Raw genomic sequence first — 18,707 nt, 5'->3', positions numbered from 1 at the left:
TACTTAAGTCCTCAAACACTGGGAAATGTAATGCAACTGGAACACGTGAAACGAATACATACAACATGAATGGGTTTCTAGAGGACATGAATTCTGAACAAGAAGGGAATAGTCTGTCTGCTCCTCTAATTTGAGACAGAAACTTGACTTTTGTACAGTAGTTTCAAGGTTGGCCATTAAAATGGGTGTAAAATGCATTCTTCATTTGTGGATAATTCGATTTTTCTTGTTTCTGACTGAAAAACTGTCAGTATTTTTCACTCTTGTGGTTTAATGTCAACTTTTGATAAGTTACATTATGCAGAATGTAACTCTATACCTATCAGGAACATTGAAAAGAGTACAGCGTGTGTTCGTCCTTGCCAGAGGCCTGTCTGATAAGGAAAGGAGTCCGCCCATATTCTCTTAACAAATGTTAATACTGACAGGTCTTTTATTTTCTTCTTTTATGGTATTCAGTGGACCATTTCTTCTTTTATGGTATTCAGTAAGGAACAAATACTTTACAGTAAAACACTTGTAGTATTGACAAATATCCACTGGAAATGTATAACATTATCAAGTTCAGTCTGTAAATACAAACACACACCCAAAAACAATGTCTTTTTTTAATGTTTTGTTGCATGCAGGTTTTGAAAAGTTGAGCATTTTAATAAAATAAAAAAAGGTAAATGAAAAAAGTGAATTGTACTGATCAAATAAAGATATAACAAATGTAAATAGTCAAGAGAGAACTCGAACTTAACCATGGCAATGGTCTGTTATCATCAAACCAAGGAGGGCTATCTATGGTGCCCATATGCCCGTGCTCTCTACAGAACTATCAACCAAGCAGGCCCTCCCGCTCTCACCACAGGGAGGGGACCATACCACACTTCTCACCGTGTTCTCTTATGTCTCTGCATAGCCGGAAGAGTCATTTTGATACGTTCAATTAATTATTCAAGTTGAAATCGAAATGTGAACAGTAGTTTTACATAATAATTTAATATTTATAATTTACAGTTGGTGTTTTATTTCCCTCTCTCTCTGCTGGTGTTGTCAAGGCTCTGAAAACTGGCATTAGGGTATTGAGAGGGGAGATGACACACTGCAGACAAGAGAGATGTTTCTCTGAACCTCATCAGGTGACGCCTATCTGGGTAACCATTGGACCATTTAGAGTGTGTTGCAACTAATTATGACGTCAATGAACACAGGGGGAAAATACTGGAATTTAAGAAATGGAAGGATAAGTTGGATGTACATAGTGCACATAAAGGGGAATAAAATATTGGATATTATCAGATGAAAATGGCTGAAAACCCTATTTATTAGCCTTAAGAAAATGTGTATTTTGAAATGCCTCGTTTTTACATATTCATTCTTATTGGGAGGTTATTGTGCTTATTTTGACATGTATGTTAGGGGGGGAAGCATTTAGTCTTTCTAACCTCCTTGGTATAGAGAGGGGCTGTGGGGTGTCTGTAAAACTGAGCCTCTATCAGTTTTTCACCTGTGCAGACTTGCATGAATTATCATCAGTCACCAGGGGCTGCACCCTGGACCCTCCTAATTCTAGTATGTCAATTAGACTACTTATTAACCACCCCTACTTCTCAGAAGCCTCATCGGTGTTATTAGAAGACTAATCTAACAATACTAATGATATAAAACACGTTCCATTATGCATAGCAGAATAAAGATAAATCATAAAAGTAACATTTAATTGACTATAGGTATGCTATTTTCATTACATTACGATTGAGATAAGACCGGCTTTTAAAAACACAACTGAAAACTGCTTTATTTCTGTATCCCCCTCTATTGTTAAACTACTTAATTAAGTGTTTAGAAGTTGTAGTGCATGCCAATATGAACGATGCAAAACTGGACAAGACAACCAATGTCAATAGCAACAGGAAAATTGTAGTTTAAATACTCAATCATTTTATTATAATATTAATTGTATACATTTATTATGTATATGTACTGGCCTGAGTAAACAAACAGTTGTCTTCTGCAATATTGTCAATCAAAAACCTTAATGTGACTCAATCTGTGTGCGTATGATTTCTGATGTTTTATAGTGGGAGCTGAAAGACCAGTGAGCAGTGGTCTTCGTAACCTCAACTAAAGATCCATCTGCATGTCTTACAACTTTTACTTGATTTGGATTACATTTACAGTGAGTCAACGTTAAGTGTGTGACTCGATCCAATGATAATGACATTTCAGTTTAAAAGTGAGAGGAAACAAGGCACTTACCAGTCACAACTATCTGCCCTTTCTGATGAAGAATCTCTTCCCAGTCTCTGATCCTATGACTACGAGTTGCCAGGACATCTTCTCATCATACCATCACCTTTCAACTTTAGGCTATAGTAATCATTAACGTCCTGGGGCAACGTGATGGGATCAGAGAGGGGACAGGAGATCTCCAGTATAACACGTAGAAGCTACTCTACCTCTGTATGGCCTAAACATGGAGCTGAATCAGACGGATGTGCGTCACTGATTCGTCTAGCCCCCGTCTGAAGGACCAGAAGGACAGCAGGACCTGAGTGTTGCGGGTCAGAGACTGGAGGGGAGGCCGAGTTAAACAATGATGCAAGACGGACGGCTTTTAGTGATCTTCTCCACAGGCTTGCCATCGAAAGCGTTTTGGATAGCCTCCCTCACCTGCGGGGATAAAAATATACGATTTTAAAAGCCAAACAGGAATGTTCACTGTTTGCAATGTGAAAGGGTGAGGTTGCTCACGTCATGTTCCAATGGGAAGCCTTTTGTCTCCAGTTTGGAGAACACCACACGCCCATTGATTTCAATCTCAAAACTCCCTGTGGAAACAACAGTTCAAATTGAACATAGTAAGTCATCAATAAACACTCTTAATCATGAATATATGCGAGACATATTCTTGGAATATATGTGAAGTAAAATAACTGTTGATATTATTATAAGAAGAAAATAACCGAACGCTTACAGAATTTCCAGTCACTACACGCTCTAGAACGCTCTTAGAACGTTCCTAAGAAGCTCTTAGCGTTAAGAGCTTCTTAACGAATCTGGGAAACCCGGCCAATGTCCCTACCTTTCCTTCCCACGAAACCAGACACATCTGCTTCATGGAACTCCGCTTTGACAGAACGCGCAAGCTTCTGATAGCGGGGCCCGTACCCTCATCCACCACTGAGGAAACAGAGCACCAACACCAAGCACTTCAGGACAGCTTGACATTCCAGGTTCAACGACAAAATCACCCAAATAACAATCACATTAGGCTACTGGCTACGTTCCAAAGATCTACTATGAGCTAGTAGCAAGAAAGTGTAACAGAACAATTAATCCTAAAACCAAGGAATCCAACAGGCACGGTTGATTTAGATTAATAATAATGGCTCCAAAGACAAAACCCCTTACCAGTATTCCACTTTGATTATCACACCCATGGTTAAATATCTTGATTCTCCCTTGTGCAGTTGCGTTAGTCCCAACAATTCTCTGTTGTTGAATCTATTCCACTGTTCCAAAGTGCGAGGAGGAAGAGATCTTATAGGAACCACACCCGTTTAAACAAAACAGGTCGTTTGTGTCATCACAATCATGACAGGGCAAAACTTATTTACCAAGATAACGTTTTTGATAAAAAGTCGAAATATAGTATTTGAAAATGTTTAAAGTAATTTTTGTCACAATTCAATTGAACAGTTTATAAACGTCTCGAGCAGACCTGTGTGCTAGCTCTAAAGATACACAGGGATTTGATCACAGTGAAGCTGTCAACATACACCTCTACTTAATTATATATGAAGGTGAGGAATCCATTACACAATTAAGTAAATACAAGTAGGCCTACTTCAAAAAGTTTTACTTCATGACAGTTTTTATTGTTATCTTAAGATTCAATAACTGTAAAATGTAGTTTGAAGTTGAGCTGCTGTAGTCAGCAGTGCAGTCATTGCAGGTGCAAGATATGAAATTCACAGAAACCTTTTCTGTTTAAGGTCTCTTGTGTCCTGGTGGCTGTTACCATGGCTGTCTCTATGCTCCTTTCAGGGAGAGGATTGAACATGTGACAGTGGCTGTGTGTCTTCATTTGGATATTACCAAATGGCCAAGGGAGCCATTACCAGGAAAACATGTTCAACAGCTTAGGGAGGGAAGGTGCTTCTTGTGGGTGTACCTGTTGTCTACCAACACGTCCTATTGATTTTGATTATGAAAATGTTAGTAAACAAATTAGTGATCCGATCAGCTGCATATGAATGCAGAAACCATGCCAACATTCATTTGAACTCAATCTATCCTATCGTGAGGACAAAACATTAAATACACAATAAATAAATACATATCAGACGATGGCATTAGATAAATAACTTCATTTAATGCCAGCAGTATTGCCTGCCCAGAATAGACAAATATTACAGTATTCTGCAAGGATGATCTGTGCGTACAAACAGCAGCGGATGTTTCATAGCGGAAGCAGAAAGAACAGTGAGTGGTGGTCTTCACAACTGCCACTGATGAACCATTTGCATGTCTGAGCACTTCTACAGAGCACAGCAAGTCACAAAATAAATTCAACAGCTACTTAGTTGGTATAAAATGTACAACTTGTTTTGTGGCATTAACATTTCAAGTTTAAGAGTTAACATATTAATGTTTACACGGTTTGGATATTGCATTAGACCTGCATACTCAGAAAAGTTAACTCCCTTTTAATAATCAATAATAGTTAAGTTAGCAATTAACTAAGAGTACCACTTAGTTGTCAGAAGACAGCGTGGTAAGCATTTTGACCCATCTTAAAATCATGGCAACGTGGCATAGTCAAGGTTGCAAAAACATACATGATATACCTTATATTTTTTGCATTCCTATAGCTTGTTGAGAAATTAATCCTGAAGAAAACAATGGACCGATAATCAAACAGTAACTGCATGCCAGGCAATGAGGCTTAAGAATTTTCTAGAAGTTCACCCCCAACCTATCAGCCCATCCAACAAAGACCCTCTCCCCTGCCTCTTATCCCATAGACTGAGTACCGGGACAGGCCTCATACCATAACCTTTAACCTTTAGGATACAGTAGTCATTCATCTCCGGCAATAAGGTAATGGGATTAGAGAGGAGAGAAGGCACAACAGATCTTTATATTACCATGCAGTGGTTACAGTGGTCTCAGGCTGTAACTTTGCTGGTGTTGTACATGTGGAGTCCTCTACAAACCCTACGTGTACCAGTAAGGTGAGAGGTGATGGTGATTGGGCCACGCTGTCCTTTCATCAGCATGTTACAGGTTGCAGCTAAAGGAGATGTGATTTATAAGATGACACAAGGTGGCCGGCTTTTGGTGACCTTCTCCACTGGCTTTCCATCGTGGGCTTTTTGGATGGCATCCATGATCTGTTAGGCAAATAGTGCAACGTTTTAAAGATTGGACTGTCTGTCACACACACAAATATAGAATACCATAGTTACTTACATCATCTTCGTATGGGAAGCCACTTGTCTCAAGCTTAGAGAAGACCAGCTGCCCATTGATTTCAATCTCAAAGCTACCTGTAAAAAACGAAAGAGTAATTATTTGATACATTGTAAAAGCAAATTTAGCCTACTTTATTGTACGGTGGCATAACAGCTGATCGCTTGAAGGCAACAACTCATATTTGGACAGGGTGGTGAGAACATGTACAAACGTTTCTTTTATTTTTTTAATCTAATTTACCTTGTCTCCCAACAACCCCGACCACTTCCGCCTCAGTGAACTCGGCGGTGACCACCCGCGCGAGCTCTTGATAGCGGGGTCCGTAGCCTCATCCGCCGCTTAAAATACAAACGCATAAATCGTTGTTGCGTTACTAATTGAGGAAAATGCAACTGCCCATTTAACGTATCTTACCTAGGAACAATATGTAGCCATACTGACAGTTGCAGATTGTAACCAGCAGCATTAGAAAAGACAATGCAAGTGTCAGAAAGGTGAAAAGCCAACAAATGGAGCTAGCCGCTAGCGTACAGTAACAGTGTGGGCTAGTTAGCCGGTCAAGTAGCAATTAAGCTAGCAAGCTGATTTAGCAAACCATTCATCTGTGGAAATTAAAAACGACGTACCAGTATTCGACTTTGACTTGTACACTCATAGCTTTTTAACTGTCTTTAGATACTTCCGTATCCTCGACAAAAATATTTTTGTTTGTTGCTCTCCAACCTACAGCTGCACAGGGTTACTCAAACAGAGTGGTATAACCAGGCTCTGGTATAACAGTGGGAGGAGCCAGTACAATCTCCTACACAGGAAGAAGTCACTGGAATACCGAGTATGCTACCTGTAGGAGGCGTCCTTTCTCCTCCACATAAATTGTAATGTTATTTGTAAATTCAAACAGCAAATTAGTTTTGTTCGTTATATAATACTCTGGCGATTTAATTGCATTTTTTCAAATTGTATCTTATCTTAGCCGTCAGAATATGTGACCCCACTGTAACTGCTTAATAAAGGAGTTAAACCTCAAAATATGGTTTGCGGTAGTCCCTTCACACTAATCTGGACACGTTTTCTTAATTGGAGTTATCACAGAGCCAGTAACACAGAGGTCACCATTTCTGACGCTCGTCAGAATGTGTGACCCAAAACAAAATAATGTGTGACCCCACCGTAACTCCTTCACAAAGGAGTTAAAATTTCGAAAGATGGTTTGGGGTTCATCCCTTCACACTAATCTGGATTCATGTTTTCTGATTTGGAGTCATCACAGAGCCAGTACCACAGAGGTCACCATATCTGACAGCCGTCAGAATATGTGACCCCACTATAACTACTTCATAAAAGGAGTTAAACCTCAAAAATTGTTTGGGGACTTCTATTGTACTGGCACTGTGATGACTCCAAATCAGAAAACATGAATCCAGATCGGTGCAACACCTGAATACGTATCACTGTCCTGTGCATATAGCCTTGAGATGAAAATTATGCAATGTTGATTATGTCATATTTTTTGATAAAATAAAAAATATGAATAAAGCCCAAGGAGAAACTTCCTTCCGTAGTTACTTTCCTTCCCTACACCTCCCTATGTTGTTAAATATAACTGCTGACTCAGAGGGGATTATAATTCCTGTGTTAAAGATACTGCTATTGACGGATAGTTTATTGTGTAAAATTGCTGATTGCTGTCAACCTTCAGACTCATTAAATCATAAATGTCAGAAAACGCCCCTAAGTTAGCTCCTTTGCAGACTTACAGCAACCTGATGAGGAATGTTTGTGTTAAGGACCCATAGGACAGGACAATGGGAAAAGATTTGCTGTTTGGTTTTCTTTATAGGTTTGGACTACATTTGGCAAGCATTTTATTTCACTACAGAAAACTTGTCACAGATTAGAAAAGAAAAATGACTACTGGAGAAATGTCAGCAAGCTGTGGTAAGTAATCAAGATATTTGGCCATCCTTAGGGTCCACTCTTGAATCTGTCTGAAATCTCTCAGAGACTTAAGGAAAACCAGCTCAACACTGAGATCAACAGTTGGCCAAATCTATATTTGTTAATGGTTGGTCCGTCTTCAAAACTGTGACAAACAGATAACATATAATCTAACCTGGTTCTGAAATCACTTTAGCGAGTGAGGTCACAAATCAGTCAAACTGAGATCTCGGACAGCTGGACTGTTTCTCCTTGAAGACAGCGTCATTACCACAGTGACTATCCAAATCCCTTTTTAAACTATTTTTTCTCTAACGGGTCCTCTTCCTTATAGAAGGACATGCTGACTGTATGCAGTAACAATTGTCATTATAATATTAAAAAGTTCTGGATAGATAATACATTTACAATATATGTACTTGATAGAAAGTAAAAACAACAAGTTGTAAAAATCCCCATTTGTTGATTTTTTCCCCCCCTCAAAATGATTTGAGAAATAAAGTATGATTCTGCTGGGAACAAACCGCTCTGTCTTTTTTCAAAGGGTCCAAGGCACTCTTGAACATAGTCCTTGTTGGTGGGAGAAACTCAGGGAAGAGCTCAGTGGGGAACATGATCTTGGGTAGGGAGGAGTTTGTCACCAAAGAGAGAACTACATGTTCCAGAAGACTAGGGGAGGTGGCAGGCTGGTGGGTGACCGTAGTGGACACCCCTGGCTGGTGGTGTGACTTCACTGCTCAAGACAGCCCATGCCTAGTCAAGACAGAGATATCCCGAAGTATCTCTCTGTGCCTTCCAGGACCTCATGTTTTCCTGATCGTTGTCAAGGCAAGTTCAGGGTTCTCCGAGAAGCGCCGCAGGGCTGTGGAGGAACATCTCGCCCTCTTTGGCGAGAAGGTGTGGAGCCACTGTCTAGTCCTTTTCACCTCCAGTGACTGGTCAAACAACCCCACGGTGGAGCAGCACATCACGACAGGGGGAAGGTGTCTTCAGTGGCTCAGGGAACAATGCAGCCACAGGTATCATAGCGTCAACTTCAAAAGTCAACCTGGTGGTGCTCAGATCAAAGAGCTGTTTGAGAAAATGCAGAGACTGGTGGTAGAAAATGGAAGAAGGCATTTTGAAATGGAGGGACCGATGTTGCTGGTGGTGGAGGAAAGAAAGAGGAAAGTGGAGCGTTTGGCTCAAAAGAGATTTATGATGATGAAGAAACAGAGGACTCTTCACCAGGGTGAGTTGGCTTAGCTTTATCATTTAATTTCACAGTAACAACCTATTTCACAGCAATCGATTTGGAAGTAGTGAAGTTGAATGGGTCCCTGTTGACCAAATTCCTCTGCAGGGGAGTGTCAGCGTCTGTCTGAGGTTAGACTGGTGCTTCTGGGAGCCCGGGGATCTGGGAAGAGCTCAACAGGAAACACAATCATGAGTGGAGGAGGAAGTTTCCAGATCAGAAGAACAGCCCAGTGTGAGACAAGATCCGGGAATGTTTCCGGGAGACGTGTCTCTGTGGTGGACACACCAGGCTGGTGGATGAATTACTTCACTGAGGATAGTCCTGCTTTCGACCAGCGTGAGGTGGTGCGGAGTGTCTCCATGTGTCCCCCTGGACCCCACGCTCTGCTGCTTGTGGTACGGGTGGACAGGGCCTTTACAGAGACCTACAGGAGAGCTGTTCAGGAACACCTGGAACTCTTCACCGAGAAGCTCTGGGATCACCTCATGGTGGTTTTCAGCTTTGGGGATTGGCTGGGAGAGACGACGATTGAGCAGTACATCGAAAGTGAGGGAGAGACCCTGCGGTGGCTAGTCGAGAAGTGTGGTAACAAGTATCACATTCTGAACAATAAAAGCAATGGAAATGGATTTCAGGTCACAGAACTGTTGCAAAAAATTGAGGAGTTGGTGGCCGCCAACCACGGGGGTCATTACGAGTTTGAGCGGGAGGTTTTGCAGGCGTTGAAAGAGAGGATGGAGACAGAGGAGGAGAGAGCAGCGCAGAGACTGATAAGGACGCAGACACAAAGGACCCACGCCAGGTCTTTACTGGGTGAGTTCCTCATGTTTCCGTTTAACAATTGATGTCATATCCTAGTCATTTTCTCGCAAGAACATCGATGATTCAGGTATTTTTGTACCTTACAGGGGAGCTTCATTTTCCCTCAGAGCTGAGACTAGTACTGATGGGGGCCAAGAACGCTGGGAAAAGCTCAGCTGGCAACACCATACTGGGCAGAGAGCAGTTTGATGTGGGTCTCCAAACCACTGGCTGCGCTGAGGGCCACCGCCGTATTAGGGGTCAAAGTGTGACCGTGTTAGATACACCAGGCTGTCTGTCCGCCCGCCCTGACTTCCTACTGTCTTCTCCAGCCTACGGAGTAACAGTTGTCCTTGTAGTCGTCAACATGAGCTCATCGTTCACCTTGTCTCATTGGAAAACCACAGAGAAACACCTTGAACAGTTTGGAGAGAGAGTACGTAGCCAAGCTATAGTCGTGTTTACTTTCGGGGACTGGCTGGGGGACACGATCATTGAGCAGCGTATCGAGAGTGAGGGGGAAGGTCTTCAGAGGCTTGTGGACTTGTGCAGGAACAGATACCATGTGCTGGACAATAAGAACTGGGGAACCGGTGACCAAGTCAGAGATCTTTTGAATAAGATACATGAGATGTTGGCGGAGGAGAGGCTGGAGGTTCTCCAGAGGGGAGATCAGATGAACCAGAGCATCCCAGTGATGCAAGACCCATGGTCAGTGTCCAAACAACGGAAGGTGGTGGATGTGCCAATGATCAACACAGATGGTTTCCCTTCTGACTGTAAGCAACTGAGCATAACAGGAAACGTGAAGTTGAATTGCACTGAATTTCCCTTTATACACGAAACACACGTCAGATAGTGTTTTTGTTATTGTCAGTCACACACACACACTGATCCTAACAGATTCTAATGCTGTCTTACAGTGTGTGCGGTGTCCAGTTCAGAGGTCCTCGCCCCTCCAGTGCAGTCAGAGGGGCACGTTTTGGGTGGCCAGGAGGTAGCCCTGGTTAGGGCCACAGGAGGGATGTCTGGAGCCGATCTTTCTATCCTAGACACAGAGGGCTACCTGTCCAGCCTGGACTCTCTGCTCCAGGGAAGTGAGAGTCTGAGATGGAGAACCACAGGCAGACACACCCTAATAGTGAACCTCCCTGACTGGCACCATGATGTTTATTCTCACCTCTACCTGAACAAGAACGGTCAAATCCCAACGAGCCCATTCTCACCAAGACAGCAGTCTCTTGTGGTGGTGATGCCCATGGAGAAGCTGCGAGCTGAAGACAAGATGCTGTTGGAGAGGAACGAGGATGTCGTGGACGTGCGCTCCTTGATTCACCCTCGATTCAGAGACAGGGCCATCAGAGAGGTGGTCCAATCTGGAGGTATTCAGGGCCTTATCGACCAGTGGGGGAACAGTAACCTGGAGGAACTGGAATCCTTTATTGACTCATACTTTGAGATGGTGTTGGAGGAGACCACGAAGTCTGTGATAGCGGAAGACTGTGCCCCTGACGACTGCTCGGGGTGGTGCGACGCCGTCGAGGAACCTGAAGCGGAGGTCCTGTCATCCATCGACAAGAAGCTGTCCAAGTTGGACATCCTGGAGGACATGCAGCGAGACCTCCTGGAGCTGAAGCAGAGTCTGGAGAGGAGCTGGAAGATCATACAGCAGCTCTGTGACAGCAGGGCCCCAGCCCAGGAGCCTGCACTGCCCTCTCTTTCAGGAGAAGCAGCAAAGGGAAAGTAGTCTGTTGAGTACATTATGTACGTTGTGACCAAAGGCATTTACCTGTATCTAATATCTCCAGTTTTCAAGAACCATACCATATATGGAAACGTTTAATCAGAAAGACTAAGTGGTTGACTTGCACAAGAGAAGTAGTGTGCCATAATCATCTGTAACTATGATCATCTGTCTCCACTAGGGGGAGCTCTCTGACAAGATAATCCTATAATCTCTGTCATCACTGTGGCACGAATAAACTGAAAGTGATGATGTTGACTGTTTTGTTTGTCCCATATTTACAATTATACATGATTGCTTTAATTCATGCATTACTTTACAATTAAAGGAAATGAGAAAGGTACCTTATGTTACAGTCACGAGAACAGCAGCAGGCAGGCTAGAAGTGTGTGGATGTTGTGTATCTCTGGCAGGCTAGAAGTGTGTGGATGTTGTGTATCTCTGGCAGGCTAGAAGTGTGTGGATGTTGTGTATCTCTGGCAGGCTAGAACTGTGTGGATGTTGTGTATCTCTGGCAGGATAGAAGTGTGTGGATGTTGTGTATCTCTGGCAGGCTAGAACTGTGTGGATGTTGTGTATCTCTGGCAGGCTAGAACTGTGTGGATGTTGTGTATCTTTGGGAAGCACCAGTGTGTGATGCTACAGCACGTATGCACGATGAGTCACTTCCCGGCATGTGGACAGTAGAGATACACAAGCATGATGTATGGAGAGAGAGAGAGAGAGAGAGGGGGGGGGAGGGGGGAGGGGGGAGAGTGAGAGTGAAGGGGAGGGAGGGAGGGAGAGGGGGGGAGGGAGGGAGGGAGAGAGAGGGATGGGGAGGGGGGGAGGGAGAGAGAGAGGGAGGGGGGTAGGGAGAGAGAGGGAGGGGGGTAGGGAGAGAGAGGGAGGGGGGGAGGTAGGAGACAGAGAGAGAGAGAGAGAGAGAGAGAGAGAGAGAGAGAGAGAGAGAGAGAGAGAGAGAGAGAGAAAGGGAAAGAGAGAGAGTGAGAGAGAGAGAGAGAGAGAGAGAGAGAGAGAGAGAGAGAGAGAGGGAGGGAGGGAGGCAGGTAGGGAGGGAGGGGGAGAGAGAGAGGGTGGTGGTCTTTCCTTCATGTAAATATTCATGACTTTTTCTATTTCTTCTTCACCTGTCAACTGATGCTGCCACACGAATAAGGTCGGTACGGGAACACGAGACTGTGAGGAATTGTGTTGGCTGAGAGTTTCCTATTTACAACCTCCAGGATGACTCACTCACACTCAGACTACAGGAGGCAAGAGGCTTCTGTCTGAGTGCACAAACCCTCAGGAAAGTCTGCTGTCGTCAAGGTCAACCGCTATACGCAATTATACTGTACAAAGACAGCTTACACCACCAGGAGTCAAGTCAACCTCGAAATTAGATGACATCACAGCTCTTCTCTGGAAGTTGGAATTAAACCATGAACAGTAGCCGGCGTGGTGAAGTGTTGTGCATGTAGATCGAGGTACCCAGCTGATTCTGGTAGTTTGCTGAATAATGTGGTGGGATGGATATCGTGTGATCCGTCAACCTGTTCTTAGTTAGAATAGCAGAGATCCTGTCCTTTTGGAGCGTTTTGCATCTTGTGTTTTCTTCGTAACATAAGATGTGTCCGAGTTTCAATCTTGGTGTATTATTCAGAAACCCATGTAGCTTTCAGGGAACAGTCAGTCATCCCACCTGGTGTGCTTTAACAGCCTGCAACCAACGAGCATCTGTACTGTCCAATAAGGGAGAAGATCTAGGTAGAAGGAAGATCATGGAAAAGAAGTGATGGAAGACTGGAGAGATTGCAACTGTTGGAAACCAGAATGAAATGAATGACTTGTCAAACCGGACTGGAGTCTGCTGGACGAAGTCACAGGGGTGATTTGTTGGCAATAACGATCTATTTGTTTTTGTCAGTCTCTCTCCTTCTGTCTTTGCATTTTCCCTCGTTGAATATCATGGCTGCCCTCTCCTTCTCTGGCCCTGTCATTCATCTTCTTCATGTCCACAGGTTTTTCTTCCAGTCTATTTTGCCTCTTTCCTCATCTCTTTATTCCCTTCTTTCTTTACCTGGGCTTTTCTCCCCCGCATCGTAACCTCTCTCATTTGTCATCTCTCTCTCTCTCTCTCTCTCTCTCTCCTCTCTCTCTCTCTCTCTCTCTCTCTCTCTCTCTCTCTCTCTCTCTCTCTCTCTCTCTCTCTCTCTCTCTCTCTCTCTGTCTCTTTCTCTCTTTCTCTCTCTCTTTCTCTCTCCTCCCCCCTTTCTCTGTTTGTCTTCAGTTGAGACAGCCCACTCATTAAAAAAGATTTGTAACTCTATCTCCTCCATTTCTCTCTCTTTCCATGTTACTCTCTCACTCTATTTCTCTCACTCTATTTCTTTCGCTCAATTTCTCTCACGCACGCATGCACGCACGAACACACACACACATACACACACACACACACAGCAACCGATTGGGAGACAATTCTGAGCCCATATCTATCTCCATTAGCTGGGCAGAGCAGTGACCAGGACGACCCCCACCTGCCACACAGGATCACATTTCCCTGTCTGCTCATTATCCAGGTGGAGCGAGAGAAGACAAGAGGGAGGAGGGCAGAGAAGGAAAGAGAGAGGGATGATTTAGACTTCATATTTAACCCAAATAATCAACCATTCCTCACTTACCCTCTTTGGTCCGACTTGAAGAGTCTTGTGTCAAAGGTTGTAGTGTTGTGTTTACAATACTACAGTGTAGGAGTAAGAGAAGACACTCTCTCCCCCTTTCTCTCCACCCCCCCCTCTCTCCCCCCCCCCCCTTTCTCCCCCCCTCTCTCCACCCCCCCCTTTCTCCCCCCCTCTCTGTATACATGTATGGCCATCTGCTTGCAGTTTCACAACAGGCGGTAGATTCGGTCATCATTTTGTTTGAAGCAATGATAGAAGTGCAAAAAATCATGTTGCTTCAATTATAGTCAAATGTAGAGTTAAACAATTATAGCAAATGATTCATTCCATGTCTTAATTGCATTGTTACATTATAGGCAACTATACAAAAAATCTTGGCATCGGTTATAAACAACATTCCTCATTTCACACCAGCTCAAATCCATGGCAATTCCTGTCAATAGTTCTTGCCAATCTACCCAACATCAGGACGGTAATGTTTGCTATTACACTATTCCTGTGAGCCTCATTCTAGTGGTGTATAACGGGCACAACCAGCATAGCGACGAGGGGGGAGAGGATTGGGTGTCAGGGATAAATCAAGTGTGATTGGTTGGCACCTGGTTCCTGGCCTGTTCTGGACCCCTTCACCAGGATACACCAGGTCTGGGAAAACCTCGAGGTCAAAGTTCAGGAAACAATTACGCCAAATAATTGAGCACAAGTGACGGTGAGTTCCAGTTTGTCGTGAACATTGGTCTGTTTCTCAGGGAATGCTACTAAATGGTTGGCTCTGTGATTACCAACCAACAGCAATGCTAAACTTGTCAACTGTGTGTTTTCTACTCGACAGTGACAAGGTGGTTGCAGTGAATCCATTGAGGAGATGGCTGTGGAAGAAACTGCTAATCAATGAGGGCTGGCTTTCAGCTACCTGACCCTGAAGTCTATTTAACCTTCAGACATCAAACCACGCACTCTTTCCAATCATAGACTGTGCAACATGAAACTGCTGGCACTGCATTTTATTAAAGCTCTATTTTGTAACGTCAGTCCCAATTTTATCTTATGCCTGTGGAGTAAGAATGTAATCTCTGGTTGTAATTATACTTTTTGTTGTTTATTTATTTGCATTAAGTAAGTAACAAAGTCATTATGCAGTAGTTTAATGTATGAAATAACAGCTTTCACAAAGAATAAACACAATTTGTCGGTTTGCTAAAATTGAGAAGATATTCTGTATCGCACACAAGCACACAAACACACACATGCACACAAACACACCAGTTTACAGTTTGCCTTGTGGAGGATTTCCAGGACATTAACAAGCAACCATGTGTGCCGGTTGAATGGATGTGACCTGCCCACATAAGGATAGGCCTTTGATCAGCGTCAATGAGGCAAAGAACATGACGGGACAGCCAATGTGCAAACAAGTAAACACACACACACACTCACACTAAATACGGAGTACTCAGTTGCAATATTTCTCTTAGTAATATGTTTTGTATGTCATCACGGTTGGTTGTTTAGCATTAGCCAACACACAGACCCACATTTGTGAGAATCAAAACACTTGACTAAAGATTGCCCCGTAGTAGCTGCTTTGTTGCACCATTTTAAACCTTACTGTAAATAACGCACACACAAACGTTGACAATTATGTTGAATTAAAGTATTCATCAGTCAATATTATTTAATAGTATTGAGTTGTTTGAGGAAGTCCAGATCTCGGAGGGCTGGATGAGACCCCGGGAGCGGATCACATTCTGGAGAGGAAGGATGTTCTAAGGAAGAGAGAGAGGATCAGGTTAACTGACTGCTATTCAATACCTTTGCTCTGACCAATCCTGTTGCTCCGTGTGCTGAGCTTGACTGTCCACACTCATCGGTCAGACGTTCACTGACCAATGAGTGCTTTTCGTCTGTTCCTATTCATTTCTTTGCAAAGCCTCCTTCTGTCCCCCTTCTCATATTCTCTCCCTCCTGCCCATCCTTCTCTCCTCTCGGCCGTGCGGCCGCCTGAACTCTGTCTTGGTCTTAAAGTGGAGGACTTGACTCTGTGGTTGTTAGAGCTCCCAGGACACTCATACAGCAAAGACAGGAGCTTTAAACGGTGCTTCGCTGGCTTGATTCCCATGCTCTCCCTCACAGACATTCAACTGCTTTGATCACTCCACTTCCTGTCCCCCCAATCATCACCCCCACCACCAACCCAGCCCCCTGCCAAATGGTCCAAAGCTCCAAATGGTTTATGTGACTGATATAAAAAAAAAACCACACATCTCATCTAAAATCGTATACATAATTCCTTTGTTTGCTCGTATAGAAGTCCCATATGGAGGTGCCCCTCAACACCATCAATAATCACAAGGAGCAGACCATCCATTTAGCTGATTGGAGCGGCTAACTGAGGAAGAATAATTAGTGAGGGGAGGGGAGGCCGGCGAGGAGGAGGGAAAGAGAGAGCAGAAGACCACAGCCTTCCGCTGCATAGGGATCCGGTGAAACGTCAGTTCACAGGTGGTCAGCCTGCTACACAGTGAAATGTTCCAGCCGACCATGACTAGAATTTCTTCATTTTCTCCACAAATCTAACGATAACAAAGAGAGCAGTACACAAAAGAAAACATAATAGAACTGTATCAAATCCATAATGGGCAGGAGTCACCACTAAAGAAATGTTTCATCATGCCCAGTCAATGGAGACCAGATGCTGCGGTCATTCACTGAAGCTGCATGTTAGAAGACAAGCTCCCTTCTCCAGCTGGAGGATGTCTGGTTCTTTTGGACTTCCTGCGGCTTGGCTAGGACCTGACCCAGGAACAGGCTCTCTGGAGCCCCAGCGTGGCCCTCCGTGTCCCACGCCCTCTCACCGATCTGGCTCAGTGCTCTCCAGGCTGGGATGCTGTATACAGTTGTTTCAAATGATCACCTGTATAAATAGATGGCGTCCTGGTGGTGGTGGTGGTCCTTGGTGCAGGGCTGGTTGCAGCAGGTCCTTGGTGCAGGGCTGGTTGCAGCAGGTCCTGAGCTCCTGGTGGTCCTTGGTGCAGGGCTGGTTGCAGCAGGTCCTTGGTGCAGGGCTGGTTGCAGCAGGTCCTTGGTGCAGGGCTGGTTGCAGCAGGTCCTTGGTGCAGGGCTGGTTGCAGCAGGTCCTTGGTGCAGGGCTGGTTGCAGCAGGTCCTTGGTGCAGGGCTGGTTGCAGCAGGTCCTTGGTGCAGGGCTGGTTGCAGCAGGTCCTTGGTGCAGGGCTGGTTGCAGCAGGTCCTGAGCTCCTGGTGGTCCTTGGTGCAGGGCTGGTTGCAGCAGGTCCTTGGTGCAGGGCTGGTTGCAGCAGGTCCTTGGTGCAGGGCTGGTTGCAGCAGGTCCTTGGTGCAGGGCTGGTTGCAGCAGGTCCTTGGTGCAGGGCTGGTTGCAGCAGGTCCTTGGTGCAGGGCTGGTTGCAGCAGGTCCTGAGCTCCAACACAAAGACCTCCTCAGCTGGGGCTGCTGTTTTACTGCCAGTCCCCTGTGCACCGTGCCACTGTCCTGACGGCTGCCTCTGTTTGCTTTTGTGCCGCTGTCGTTACACGGTGACCACAGGTGGGCTGGGGGGTGGCTGGGGGGGGGGGGGCTGGGTGGGGAGGGGGCTGTGAGGACACATACACTCCTATCATGGAGACAGGAACTGAGCTGAACGATTTTAACAGTTCCCCAGGACCATGACGCGGCACCTGCCAGCTTGCATCATTGCCACCGGCTCAGAGATTTAGTTAGTTAGAACAGAGCTGCTTCAGTGTTCTGAGGGGAGGTGTGTATGTGTGTGTGTGTGTGTGTGTGTAGGTGTGTGGGTCGGGTCACTGTAAATACTCTGAACCAAATCAGGCCTGTCCTGAGACAGTCACTGAGCTCAGATGCTTTACAGCTCCCCTGTGCCAGCCAGGACGGCCTCAGACAGAGACAGCAGACGGCTCGTTCGGCTTCCCACTGTGATGTCATTTGGATTCATCGCCATTGTCAGTCAGAGGAATTTTTGCATTGTAAAACGCAACGTGCACATGACTTCAGTCAAGCAACAGCACTCACAATGTCCCCCACAACGCACAGAGACACATCCACACACACACGCTCGCACGCACGCAGGCACGCACGCACGCACACGATAAATGAATCTTTGACTAAAGAAACGATAGAGCAGAACAAGGGTGACCGGCACATTCTTCATGGCCACAGGCTGGAAACACAGGATGATCATCCATCATACAGCCCCTTAGAGAGAGAGAGAGAGAGAGAGAGAGAGAGAGAGAGAGAGAGAGAGAGAGAGAGAGAGAGAGAGAGAGAGAGAGAGAGAGAGAAAGAGAGAGAGATAGAGAACTAATTAACATATAACTAATGCATTTAGCAGAACATTAAGAGTGATGGAGGACAAGATGAAGAATCTCTCAAAAACAGCCCCCTTTACTGTCCCCCTCAAACATCCAAACATGCCTCGAACCACTGGCCCTGACAGATCTCATCATTAGTTAGATTAGTTCCTAATGCAGAGATGACTTTGCATAAAAACAATCTCATCTATCTGTCTGTTAAATGTGCTGTGGACCTTTATGTTTGTGTTGAGCTTATATGATTACATGCCCTGTTTAATAATGATGCCAGCACTTTGGAGTGCTGAGCATTAATTTAATGGAAGCCTTTTGGCCACGGATATTTCACCTTCAAATTAACTCAAACTTCTTGAAACATCTCTTGGTATTATACATGGTATGTGATTTTGTAAACTTGATCTGTGTATTTCATGCTTCGAATAAAGTTCTAGAATCTAGCAAGTAATGAAGTAATGTTCTAGAATCTAATCCTTATACTGTAATAGAATACACACTGGCTGTGCATTGTG

General features: G+C 44.6%; 2 protein-coding genes and 1 pseudogene across 2 annotated transcripts; 1 reads left to right on the top strand and 2 right to left on the bottom strand.

Annotated features, from left to right (window-relative positions):
* Positions 1-1,906: 1,906 nt before the first annotated feature.
* On the bottom strand, positions 1,907-3,739 carry LOC124479879 (annotated as a pseudogene).
* Positions 3,740-4,346: 607 nt separating this feature from the next.
* LOC124479878 (migration and invasion enhancer 1-like) lies at positions 4,347-6,253 on the bottom strand. The gene is made up of 4 exons (XM_047038815.1): positions 6,096-6,253; positions 5,710-5,807; positions 5,467-5,543; positions 4,347-5,387 (listed from the first exon to the last, which is right to left on the bottom strand). The coding sequence occupies exons 1-4, from the start codon at positions 6,122-6,124 to the stop codon at positions 5,304-5,306; spliced, it is 288 nt and encodes a 95-aa protein (XP_046894771.1). The 5' UTR covers positions 6,125-6,253; the 3' UTR covers positions 4,347-5,303.
* A 1,138-nt stretch (positions 6,254-7,391) lies between these two features.
* Positions 7,392-11,192, top strand: si:ch211-214j24.15 (GTPase IMAP family member 8). Its single transcript, XM_047038175.1, has 5 exons — positions 7,392-7,407; positions 7,952-8,638; positions 8,750-9,457; positions 9,553-10,156; positions 10,385-11,192. The coding sequence occupies exons 1-5, from the start codon at positions 7,392-7,394 to the stop codon at positions 11,190-11,192; spliced, it is 2,823 nt and encodes a 940-aa protein (XP_046894131.1).
* The last annotated feature ends 7,515 nt before the right edge of the window (positions 11,193-18,707 follow it).

Source organism: Hypomesus transpacificus, chromosome 17 (genome assembly GCF_021917145.1).
Source record: "Hypomesus transpacificus isolate Combined female chromosome 17, fHypTra1, whole genome shotgun sequence".
Taxonomy (NCBI): domain Eukaryota; kingdom Metazoa; phylum Chordata; class Actinopteri; order Osmeriformes; family Osmeridae; genus Hypomesus; species Hypomesus transpacificus.
This window is presented reverse-complemented; position numbering and strand designations above follow the sequence as displayed.

Excerpts from the sequence above, each read along its gene's own strand:
- si:ch211-214j24.15 (XM_047038175.1), top strand. Across the intron at positions 9,458-9,552 it reads CCACGCCAGGTCTTTACTGG|GGGAGCTTCATTTTCCCTCA; the intron begins GTGAGTTCCTCA and ends TGTACCTTACAG. Across the intron at positions 10,157-10,384 it reads CCAGTGATGCAAGACCCATG|TTCAGAGGTCCTCGCCCCTC; the intron begins GTCAGTGTCCAA and ends TGCGGTGTCCAG.